The sequence below is a fragment of the Neopsephotus bourkii genome, unplaced genomic scaffold (assembly GCF_033783945.1).
Source record: "Neopsephotus bourkii isolate Nb327-2 ecotype Australia unplaced genomic scaffold, CSIRO-AGI_Nbou_v1 NB_1003, whole genome shotgun sequence".
NCBI lineage: Eukaryota > Metazoa > Chordata > Aves > Psittaciformes > Psittacidae > Neopsephotus > Neopsephotus bourkii.
In genome coordinates this window covers 129531-141504 of record NW_026901494.1, presented here as the reverse complement: position 1 = coordinate 141504, position 11974 = coordinate 129531, and the positions used below count along the sequence as shown (strand labels likewise).

The 11974-nt window shown below is 50.2% G+C and overlaps 1 protein-coding gene across 3 annotated transcripts in view; it reads right to left on the bottom strand.

Moving 5' to 3' along the window:
• Positions 1-10216: 10216 nt before the first annotated feature.
• The window catches only part of PIK3R5 (phosphoinositide-3-kinase regulatory subunit 5), a 59723-nt gene continuing 57965 nt past the window's right edge, over positions 10217-11974 (bottom strand). For all 3 annotated transcript variants that reach the window (XM_061360003.1, XM_061360002.1, XM_061360004.1), the window contains exon 19: positions 10217-11407. In XM_061360003.1, the coding sequence (XP_061215987.1) occupies positions 11266-11407 (142 nt within the window). In that variant the 3' untranslated portion in view covers positions 10217-11265. The remainder of the gene's footprint in view (positions 11408-11974) is intronic.

The following is an 11974-nucleotide window of genomic DNA, read 5'->3' as shown; positions in this document are numbered from 1 at the left end:
CAAAGAAACCAAATAGGGAAGAACCAAAAAAAGTAGAGAGAGAACCTCCTATGTGGCAAGCAGCATGGAGCAGGTACAGAGCAGCTCTTTGTTCCTGCAAACAGCCCTCTGTGATTTACAGGTATCACAGGAGCACCAGGAAGCTCCATCCCTGCATGCTTCCTTGCATGAACGTGCTACACAGCAGTTTTGAACCTGACAGAAAGAGCTCACCTGAAGCACTAATTCAGGAGGGGCTTTCCAGCTAGGAAAGGAACTTACTGGTCGGAAAGGGGCTTTCCTCTGTGGGAGCAGTGTGCTCTCCTCTCGAGACACTGCAGCCTCTGGTGCCTGCACTGGTGTCAGCAGCTCCCCACTGCACATCCACCAGATCAGGGCTGCTCCCTCCCAGTGGCCACGCTCCACACCCACAGAGACACAAAGGTTCCTGTTGAAGGGGAGCTCTGGACACCTCCCCTCCTCCCTGGTTTCTGTTCATGGATGCTTCAGTTTTCTGTGCTTTACTTTCCCATCATTACTTGGCTGCTTTAATAACATACCTGGCAAGTTGACCGAGTTTCTGAGGGAAGCAAAGGTATCCGTTCAAAGAAAACCATGCTGTTTGAGCTCCACTTCTTCAAAATCACCCATCTTGCAGGGAAACCTCCTCCTCACAGATGTCCAAATCCCCAGTGCTTTAGTCAATGGATGATTTCCTTACAGTTTATAAGGGAACAGATCACAAACCAAGCAATGTTTTGATGTTGTATCTCTATTTTCCACCGTGGCACTCAGCCCAATTCTAGTTTTACTCCAGCTTTAGCAAATATAGAAGATGGAATCACAGAATCAGCTAGATTGGAAAACCCCTTTAAGCTCATCCAGTCCAACCCTTACCCCAGCCCTGCCAAGGCCACCCCTAACCCATGGCAGTGAGGCCTCGTCTCCACGCTGTGTGAACACTTGCAGGGACGGTGCCTGCAGCCCTGCCCTGGGCAGCCTGTTCCAATGCCTGAGCACCCTCTGGGGCAGGAATTGTTCCTCAGCTCCATCTAAACCTGCCCTGGTGCAGCTTGAGGCCGGTTCCTCTTGTCCTAAAAGTGGGGGATCTGGTGGGAGGCAAAGCCAAGCAAACAGCCAGATTGATGGTATTTAAGTTGCCTTTTTCATTTCTCCAAATTAATCCACCTCCAACATTTTGGGGGTTATTTTTGTCTTGAAAAAGGATTGCAATAAGGAGATAGCAGCAGCAGAAGATAATAATTCATGGACTTTTCAAGTCTGAGCAGCATCTTAGTATGTCCTGCAAGGGCAGAAAATAGCATCTTATTTGATAAAGAATGTACAGGTACTAGGGCCAGGAGACATGGCTGCTCACCTACAGCTAACAACAGGTTTGAAAATCCAAGCAAATTCACTGAGATAAGCATGAGAAACCAGTTCTAAGAAACAAACAAGCTCTTTATTCCCATCCCATCCAGAGACCAGCTCCCACCATCCCCAGGGCTTCAATTGCACACCTGGTGTCACACAGCTGCCCTGGAGCACAAGTGATGGGGAACCTCCTGCGAGTTGAGGTTACCACTGGTGAGCAGGAGCCTTGAAGGAACCCGCAGGAAACAGGCCCAGCACTGCTGGTGGGTGCTGCAGCACCCCTGGGCACTCCAGTGCTCACATGGGTTGCCAGTGACTTGCCAGTGCCAAGGAAGAGATCCTGAGCCACTTGAAATACAGAGATTGCTTTGGTCCAACATCTGCAGTGCTGCCTGCATGCATGCCAAGGGCCACAGGTTTCCACTGCCTCCTGCTTACCCCTCCCAGGAGCTTTTTCCTAGCATTCATGGCTCTCCCATGGGAACTGAGGTGACAGTTTTGGAATGAGATCAAACCCTCAAGCTTATCGGTTCTGGCAGTAATAACGTCCAACAGGAAACAGCTCTTTTCAATCACAGCTGCTGTGCTCCTCATTGTGCTGATAAGCTGAGTGGAGAAGCTGTTTCTACAGCTGTTTTTCAGGATGGATGAGCAGGGCTTTTGAAATGCTGCTCCCAACCTGCTGCGTAAGGCAGAGGCAGGGCAGGTTGTTGTTTAAGCCCAACACTTGCTGCTTTGGAGAATCCCAAGACGGGGCTGGGCTCAGAACCCAGCCCATGGCACACCTCTACTCATGCATGACCATCCCTGACCATTCACCCTGCCAAACCTGAATGTGTTTGACAGCCTCCTCTATCATCAGCCTTCTCCAGTTGAGTCTACACATCACATCTCCTTCCAGAGGCCACACTGTCCATCCTTTGGCAGTTTGCGGTGGAAAGGAGGTGGAGCTGGGCTGCTTCATGCCACTGGTTTTCCTCTTGCTGCCGGTAAAGCCTGACCTGTGACAACTCCGTGTTTCCCTGGTGTTTTCAGCCCACTCCATCGGCTGGCAGCCAAAACTCACCTCCCCTCAGGTGAGGGAGCACCCGGGCAGTGCTGGTGAGAGGAGATGAGGCAGCTCCTCCAGGGCACCTCTGCAGGCTGAGGAAGTGCCGAGTCCCCATTGCGTGGGGCTGCCGGTGCCTTGGACCCCGAGAGCAGCCACAGGGCTGATGTGGCCCCAGCCCACGTCCCACGCTGGGAGCACTCAGTGTGTGCTCACGGGTTTAGGGGGTTTTCACCCTGGCTGCAGCTGCTCAGGTTTCTCTTCTTTGTTTTCATGTGTCTCTTGAAAGGGAAAATTTACATGAGGAGCGCTCATGCACATGTGCATCTACCTGCTGTGCCTGGCCACCACGTGGTAATAACCACACCACTCCTATTAGATCACATTGCAAACTCTACTTAATGATACACCTGGCAGCAGTGGAGCTGCTTAAGTAACAGGGATTTACACAGAACTATTGTAGGAAGTGTGCTATACACTATATATACACACTATCTTATATGCTAAAAAGAATTGTGCATATCGTATGTATTAGCATATCATTTATATTACAGCATATATGTGCATATACATACACACATGCTGAATATGCACGTTATACAAATGATTCATTGATCTTTAAGGTCCCTTCCAACCCTGACCATTCTATGATTCTATGACTGATAGATACATAGAGATTAAACGGGTTAAAACTTAAACAGGGGAAGTTTAGATTGGATATAAGGAGGAAGTGCTTTACTGTAAGGATGGTGATGCACTGGAACGGGTTGCCCAGGGAAGTTGTGAATGCTCCATCCCTGGCAGTGTTCAAGGCCAGGTTGGACAGAGCCTTGGGTGACATGGTTTAGTGTGAGGTGTCCCTGCCCATGGGAGGGGGGATGGAACTGGATGATCTTAAGGTCCTTTCCAACCCTAACCTATGATACTATGATTAAGCAGGTAGATGGATGAATATAGTTATGTGTATTTCCTGGCATGGTTGTGTGCACAAGGGGTATTCAAAGGTATTAAAATGACTAAGAGACAACTCAGTTCATGCAACCCCAAGTCCCACAGCTTGCATATTTAGACATGCCAGTCATAGTGGGAGGGCTCAGAAAACATCTCACTATCTTCAGCTATTTGTAAACACCACCTAATCGAAAGTGAGAAACATGGAGTTATCGCAACCTCAGCCACGTCTGGCAATCGTGGATCAACAGCCCTTATCTACACCCACTCTGCTGTCAGTGAAGAGCATGACTTACAGGCTCCATCCACAGAGGGACCTCCAGGCTGAAGCTGAATATTCACATGGCTGTCGAGAGCTGTACCTGAGGAGAGAAGGACAGAGTGCAATGTGTGACCAGCCTGTTCCCCCGTCCTGCCCTGGGCATGCTCCATGTCACAGGGGAAGGAGCCCCACTGCTCAACCCAGCCACCACGGCCAAGCGGGGTGAGGGTTAAAGTGGACACAGAGACCTATAGCCCAGCCACAGCGATGGGCTCCAGTCCTCAGCACAGCCTAGCAGGCTACTCACTGCTATGGAGAGAATTGACCTTGAGCACCCCAGGGCAGAGGACAGCTTGGGAAGGCTGGAGCACCTCAGCTTGGTCCCACAAAAACTTCCAGAGGTGCATGAGGCAGGGTGCTCTTTACTGATGGCTTCACAGGAAACGTAAGGGTGGAGATGAGTTAGAAGCCAGACATCTCCACCTTTGATTGCACCCAGCCCAGGCTCAGGGCACTCACCAAAGCATCTTTACTTGGGCCATTTCCAGTCAGGATAGATGCCTCTTCTGCTCATCCTTCAACAAGTAAGCAGAGAAAGCATCATGAATACAGCATCCCCCCAGTTTTTTAAGGCTTCTTTTTCATCTCCCTGCCTTGGGCAGTCTTTGGCCTGCAGGACTAGCACAGTTACCCCCAATGGTCTTGGTTACACACAGGCTTGAGTCATGCTAAAGTACAGATGGCTCCTTAGGATGGGAAGATGTTAAAACCTTGTAGATGAGGCCATCAGTGCCACAGGTTAGTGGTGGCCTTGGCAGTGCTGGGAACGGCTGGACTTGATGCCAAAGGTCTTTTCTAACTGAGTTGATTCTGTGATTGTATGTTGGCTTCTAACTAAAGATTAACTTATATATCCTTTTGTGATGGCTTTGAAGTTGAACAGAGGAGGAACCTCTCCCAGTCTCACCCATACCCAGACTGTTCATGCTGGTTCCAGTGTGTCACATCTTAGAGGAATCACATGCCTCTCAGTCACCAGCCCATGGCAGGAAGGGGTTCAGATGATCATCTGGACCATACAGAGATATGAGACTTTGCCTGCACTTGGTCTGTTCTTTCATCCCTTGCCCAGGCAGGGCAGACTCAACCAATGTGCATCTCATCACCACTGAAGATGAAGTTACATGTTCTCCCTGATCACAGCCACACGAGATCTGGACCCCTGCATGAGCCATTCAGTTTCCTAAGCCAGTGGGAGACTGGGTAAGCAAGAAGTGAATTGCGTTGGCTTTAGGGCGATCAGAGAGGAGAAGAGATACAAGAGGGGACATGGCCAGAATCAGAACTAGTCTTTGTGAGGACAGAGGCTGAGCTACCCTGCTTGAGGTCCTCTCTGCGGCTGGAAGCACAAGCTAAATACACTGTGTTCCACTGGCCTGTTGCTGTCCAGAAGGTTCTGTGGAGTCAAACCCAAGTCTAGGTTGTCCTAGAAATGCATAAACACCATAAAATACTTTTCATGCATGCTGTGGTTTGGATTTCAGGTTTGGATGCGTTTGCTCTGGCTGCAGCCCCTTGGCCTTTTCACCTCTTTCTGTGAGTGCTGCAGGGGAGGTTCCTACAAGAAGGGATTGGGGATTACAAGGGCACAGAGGTGCATACTTAGAAGAAGGTGAGTTTGGGATTGGAAGGGAAAAGCCCACTGTGTTGATCATACAGTCAGCGCAATGACTGGCACGGGTGCAGAGGCTCCAGGACATGTGCTGCAGCTGAACATACTGGTATTTATTCAGCTTTTCAGCATTAGCAAACCACTCCTGTTCTCAAGTGAATTTTCCCTGCAAGGAAAACTGTTCCTCATGCAGGCACCTGGAGCCTTTAACTTTTAATTGCTCATTGATGAGCACAAAGCAGATAAGGGCAGCGGAGCAGCGGCAGTGCCAGGAGAGATAAACAGTTCCTGCAGTCCAGGAGTGGTTCACTTGTCCAGCTTTGCTCTCGTTAGTGCTGAGCAAATGCCTGTCCCGACACACAGTAAGCCAGAGGCATGACCCTGTTTGGTTGCAGGTGCTGGCTAAGGCCAGAAACTAGCAACATCCACAGAAATTCCCATCTTTTGCTCTTTCCCATGTGCATGTTTTAACTGCCCTTACAGGGAGCTGTAGCTGTAAGGGCAGTTAAAACATGCACATGGAAAACAGCCCGGAAACCTGCAGCTGCAGGAGGGAGCTGGGGCAGGAAATGTGGCAGGGGAGGATGCTCCCTGGGTTTTCTTCCACCTCTCCTTTTCCACCTGGCAGGGCTGGGTTATCGGTGTGTTCCCCACCAAACCCCTTGGCGGCAGAGGGATGAACGAGCCCCCTGTGCCGTGGCGCCATCAGCTCATGGCCAGCACACAGGCAGGGAGCCAGGCTCAGGGCTTGCTGCCAGGAGGACCTGAGCCATGCCCAGGTACCTCTGTTCCTGCCAAAGGAAACTCGAGCTCAGGGATGGGAACAAAGGAGGGGACGGTATCTGTGACCTCTAACTGAGGAGACACCCTGGGCACGTTAACCCTAATCCTGTCACGGCATGCGGGGACTGAGCTGCCGGGAAGCCCCAGTGCTCTCTTCTGTTTCTTGCTACAGCTGAGAGAGCAGACAAGCACCTCTGAAACACTGCCTTGTAAGAGAGCTCCTGGAAACAGCCCACTTCAGGTCCCATAACCCAAATCCCTGTGGCCTTCCAACCCCATGTTGTCCCCCATCTGCTGGTCTCTTGCTGTGAGGCACCTAGAAATGACACCCACCAAACTACACATTTGTCTACCAGGAAGCAGAAGCCCAAGAGGAAGGTTTGCCCTGGCACTGCTGACAAGCAGTGACTTGAGCACAAGGAAGGCATCGGAGGTGCTGAGCTGGACAAGCCTGTGGGCAGGTCTCTAAACCCAGGCTCCATCAAAGCCAAACACTTGGGCTCTTTCTGTCCCAGCAAACCCAGCCAGGTTCTGGTTCCAGCTCTCCTGATTCCCAGGTCCTGGCAGACCTCTGCTTACCTCTGTCAGACTGCGTGAACTTGGCAAACAAGCTTCTTTCCCAACATGACAGTAAAGCTAGAGCAAAATCAGGCTGAACAAATACCACATTGAGGAGTGAATGTGGTTTGTCTCCCATCAAGATAGAATTGTCATTGTTTGGGAGCATTTGTCGTGTCTCACAGCAGTGTCTCCATTCAGACAAGCTGATGATGTCCTACACAGACTGTCAGAGATGGGTTTGAGTGCCTCACCTGCCAGAAGAGGACATCTGTGCTTTTCAGCTGTCAGGGGAGTATCTTAATCCCTACAACAGTGGATCCAGGACAGGCAGTCTCATTCCTATTGACGCTAATTCATTCTATTTCTGATTAGCCAGCAGATCAGACATGGCCACTCAAGGATCTGTGATCTGGATGAGCGTTGGCTCTGGCTGTTCTTCACCTCATGCACTAAAACATCTCCATTCCTGAAGCTATTCAGACATTGCCTGGACCTTCAGCAGCCTGACTGGTGTTGTGTGCATGAAGCCCTTTGCTTCCTGCCAGCACTGAGCCATGGAGCTCAGACTGGGCTCTCAACCAGCTCCTGTAGCACGCTGGTACTGACAACATCCACACCAAGACTGCTCTTCATGGAGCCTGCAGGAAAACGCTGTGGGGGGTCACACCAGTGAAGATGAGGAGCACCTATGCACAAAGTGCCACAGGAGAGGAGCAGAGGATGCAGGGTCATCACTGACAATGGGAGCTGAGACATCATCCCACAGTGTGTTGAACCCACATCGCTTCTCCATGCCCCGCCTCGCCAGCACATCCAGCTCCAGCTGTGCCGAGTCCAACAGCCTCGGCTGAGGTGTCTGCGGGATGACAACACCTTACAGAGGAGGGGACACCTGAAACAGCTTCTGCACCTTGATACATTAACACAGCCCAAAGCACATTGAACCAGGGCACTCAGTTCTGGTAAAACCCATCACATGCGGAAGCCAGTGTAAGCTGATGTTGCCAGCCTGAAACACCAAACACCTCACCCACAGCCTTCCCAGCCCTCAGGCACAGCCAGGCCACACATCAGCTCAGCTCTGATGCTGCAAGAGTTGCAGAAAGCTCCACTGAGTTGCTTTGAACACGCCTGCAAGAGGCAAAACTAGTTTTGTGCAACAGCCAAGCCTTAACCCAGCCTCGCTTACCTTGTCAGCAGCTCTTTGCTAAACCTGTTGTACTTACAAGAACAACGCTCAGCTCTGCAGCACTTCAAGGACCAGGCCTGAGCCCTGATCCTCAACTTTTCATCATGCATATTTTAAGAACAAAGTTCTTTCTACTTTGGATATCAGCACATGTGCTCCTCTTTCCAAAAGAATAGGGAAAGGGGTTTCAGGTTTGGGATTTTCTCTAGTTGTTGAGAGCAACCAGAAGCATGTTATCATCCCATTTTGAAAAATAAAGTACTTCCCTTATTCGCCTTTTCAAAAGTCCCTTTTCTTTGTGTGCAGAAACCACCTTTTGTTCTACTCTAATGAAATAAATATTGACAGTTAATAGATAACAAAGTGCTGATGAATACAAGTTATTCTCATCTGGGTTTTGGTCTGAGCTGAAATGACTTTTCCCATGTTGTTTATTCAATACACATTGGCCCTCACGCCTCCCAGCTAAGCCTCTTTCCTGGAACACCACCCCCCCCCAGAAGAGAAGGCATCACTTGAGCCAGTTAAACATTTGCAGTTGTCATTCATCTGCAGGGTGCTTCCATCCGCAAAGTTTTCACCCCCAAAATGCACCAGAGATTTCCCAGTCAGAAACATCCTGGTCCCTGGCTGCTGGGTGAAATCACTCACCCTGCACTGCAGGGCTCTGCCACCCAGGGCTGCACCTTGCCCATAGCCCCAGGAGCTGCTGGGCACCCAGCAAAGCAACACAGTAAAGGTTAAGCAGCCTCCTAGAAGGGAAGGGTCTGCTCACCTCCCACCTCGCGCACACAACCTCTGCTCATTTCTTTTCCACTTCATCCAGCATGAAACCAGTTGTGGATGTACAACACCAAAACCTGGTTTTTACACTGAGAAGCAGCTCAATTAACCTCTGCAAGTCTCTGTGTCATGCCCTCTGGGACCAAGCTCATGAACATAATGATTTTATGAGCCTTTTCCTGCTCTAAGATCAGCTACTCTGCAAAGGACCTGGGTGCTCTTCTCACATTCCTCCTGCCTGCTCGGGAATTACTGGACTCAAACACAGCTCTTGTACCCGAAATAAATTGACATTTAATATTTTACAATGACTTTAAAGTTCTTTGAACAGTATTTTACAGCTCAGCACAGACATCAGGGATTTGGTGAGGCTGCACGCGAGTACAAAGATGACCTGAAAGAACCTCAGACTTCTTTCATTTCCAGAAAGCATCAGAGGTCAAAACTTGAACCGGGATTACAAGTCCCTAGAGTTTGTGTTTGTTTTGCTCTCTGAGATGGAAATTCTCTCCTCTGGCATTTCTGCGGGGTGAGCTGACACCCAAGAGGTTCACATCATCAACAGTGGCAGCGGTATATTTAGCCATGGATCTCGAGATCACAAATAACACAGTTTTGATAGGATAAGGTGCTATTTTAAAGTACTGAAGAATAAAACCCCGCTGTCAAATCTCAGCCCCGGTTGAGAAGACGCACATGAACCCATTGGGGAAATGAAGAGTCAGTGAGAAAACTTCCAAGAGCATGGCAAGAGTTGTTAAAATCCATTTCTGATCCCTTGAGCCTATTGGACTTCAACCACTGATGTACAGAAGTGCACAGCAGTGACCTCAGTGTGTGCTCCCACAGTGCCCCATAGGCATCCAGGGAGAGGAGACAGCTCACCACGACCTGGCAGTGTTTTGGTGTCCCTGCTAAGCCTGTGCTGCGAGCAAGGGACGAACACTGCTCCATGCATATAGGAGAGGTGCTTCTGAAGTCAGCGTGTGGTTGAGGAAGGTGGCTTCTGGCCAGAAGTCCAAGCCAGCTTTGCATCATGGTGGAGCCAGAGCATCTGCTTATGTTCAAGTGATGCTTCACCCTGCACAAGGGTATTTTCTTGGAGTCCACAAGGCGACACCATCCTTGGGATGGTTTATTCAAGTAGAAGGATGGAGCACAGAGGCCCTGGGAGCATGTTCACGTCTCATTTCTGCTCATCTCTGGCCACTGGCAGAAGCTGCATCCAGAGCTGCTGAGGACACCAGAAAAGCACCTTCTCAAACCAAGCTGTTCACCGCTGCACCCAGACCAAACTGCCCCCAGAGGCAGTGGCCTCATCATGGCTGAGCCCTGCAGCCCCCCAGCAGTACTGGGGATCCCTTCCAGACACTTGTATGGGGCACATGTCCTCAGCATCATGATCCTTTTAGCCAGCAGCAGGCAGCACACTCTTCTGCCTATTCTCATTAGTGCAATCACCAAAACCAACTGCAAAACAGCTTGAGGGCTATGAAACCAGGCAAGACTTTTCCAGTCTCATTTCTTTACTCATTGGGTCAGAATACCTCTAAATACCTCCAAATATTGCACCTTTCTGTACCTACAGCCTTGCAGAAGGGGGAAGCGGGAGGAATCTCAAATCCTACCATCACTTGCAAGTGTCACTAGTGGGTTTGGTGATGGGCTCTTCTCTAGCAAAGCTGCCACTTCAGGTGAGTTTAAGGAATCCTAGTGGTTTCCCTGGTACTTTCCTCCCTCCTATGAGTGTGAGCATGGTTTCTGCCATATTTCAAGCAACTACTGAGGACTCAGCCTCTGGGGTGTCCTTAGCTTCCAGTGCTGCAGAGCAGGATGCAAGGATGTGGGCTGAACAGGCAGCACATCTCATGTGAGCTCTGAATTTCTGCAGAAATTGGAAAGTCATCTCTTGCAGGTCCTGGGTTGCAGTAAGGACATGTATAAATGACAAAAGCTGTCCACACCCTGGTATAGCCTATTGCACTCCATTTACCAGAACACAAGCAGCCGTCTACAACCCATGCTGGGGTCTTTCTGGGCCTCAGCTGGGTTGCTCTGCTCTGCACTGCTCCTCTGTGAGACACCCAGCCCTCATAATTTAAAGGAACCCTTGGGAAAGCCTGTCCACATCCCCAAAGGACTGTCCTGAGCTCCCTCAACCTGGTACAGATGAAATGCCATCAGGACACTGGTTGGGTGACCTGCAGCTCCACGTGCCTCAAAGACCACCTACCACCACTCAGCCAAGGACACCAGCTTTCCAAAACGCCCCATCACAAGTTCCCCCAGCTCACACTGGCCTGGCAGCCGCTGTCAGATACAGCCACAGCAGCATGCGCTGGAGGGAAACAGCCCTGTCCTTGCCTTGCCCTCTCAATCCAGCTGTTGTCATCTGCTGAACCAGTGGAGATCTCAAGGAAACAACTTGCCTCCCATTACTGAGGAACCCTGAGAGATAGCAGAGCACACCACCAACATTCCCACTTCCCAAGGACAGGCTGAGCGCGCAGCAGAGCAGCCCAGGCACCATGCTAACGCTTTGGCTGCAGGATGTCTTGAACAAGAGCACTGGGTCTCCAGCCCAAAGGAGGAAAGTCAGCTTCCTTCTCCTGAGCCAGCGCTGGTGTTGGATGGGATCTGGTTTGACATGACACCGGGTTCTTTTATGGCAGTGCTCCACTGAAGGTGGCAATGGGTAAACACAGGAGAGAATGAAACTCGGAGGGGTCCTGGTGGGGCAAAGGGGATCTTCTTAGTGCAAAGAGCTCACTGTCCCTGGGTTTGTAGCACACCGAGATCTCACACCTGCAGGGGAACAAAGCAGAACAGGATATAAGTAAGGTGTGTGGCTGACAATCACCAGCCTCAGGTGCAGCAGAAATATCTGCAAACAGGAACTAGTGCAGGCTCAGCAGGACTGGAGCTGGAGAGCTGAGAGTTCAGGTCAGATGGGGACCTAGGGCAGAAGCACCCATAAAGGGAAAACAAGACCTTTTGCATCCCCCAAGCTCTGGGGACAGGGATGTAGCTCCTTTTCCATGCCATGCATTGAGCTCTCCCACAAGCCCCCTGAGTTGCAGTAAAACACTTTTCACTGCTATTTAAGAAATAAGATCCCAAATTTCTTTCCATTCAACTGAGTTGATCTCTCTGTGTTCAAGGAAGTACAGTCTCTACAGTGAGTTTTCAAATTCCAGCACCTGGGCACATGACTGATGGATGAATAGTCAAATGAACAATTCTTGCTCTACCCTGTGAAGATCATGGGTTCCTTCAGCAATGGGTATGCCAAAGGTGGTAAAGAACATAAATGAGGTTTAGAAGTTGAAGGCTTTGCTCATATGCCCAGTGCTCTTCAAACACCTCAATAGC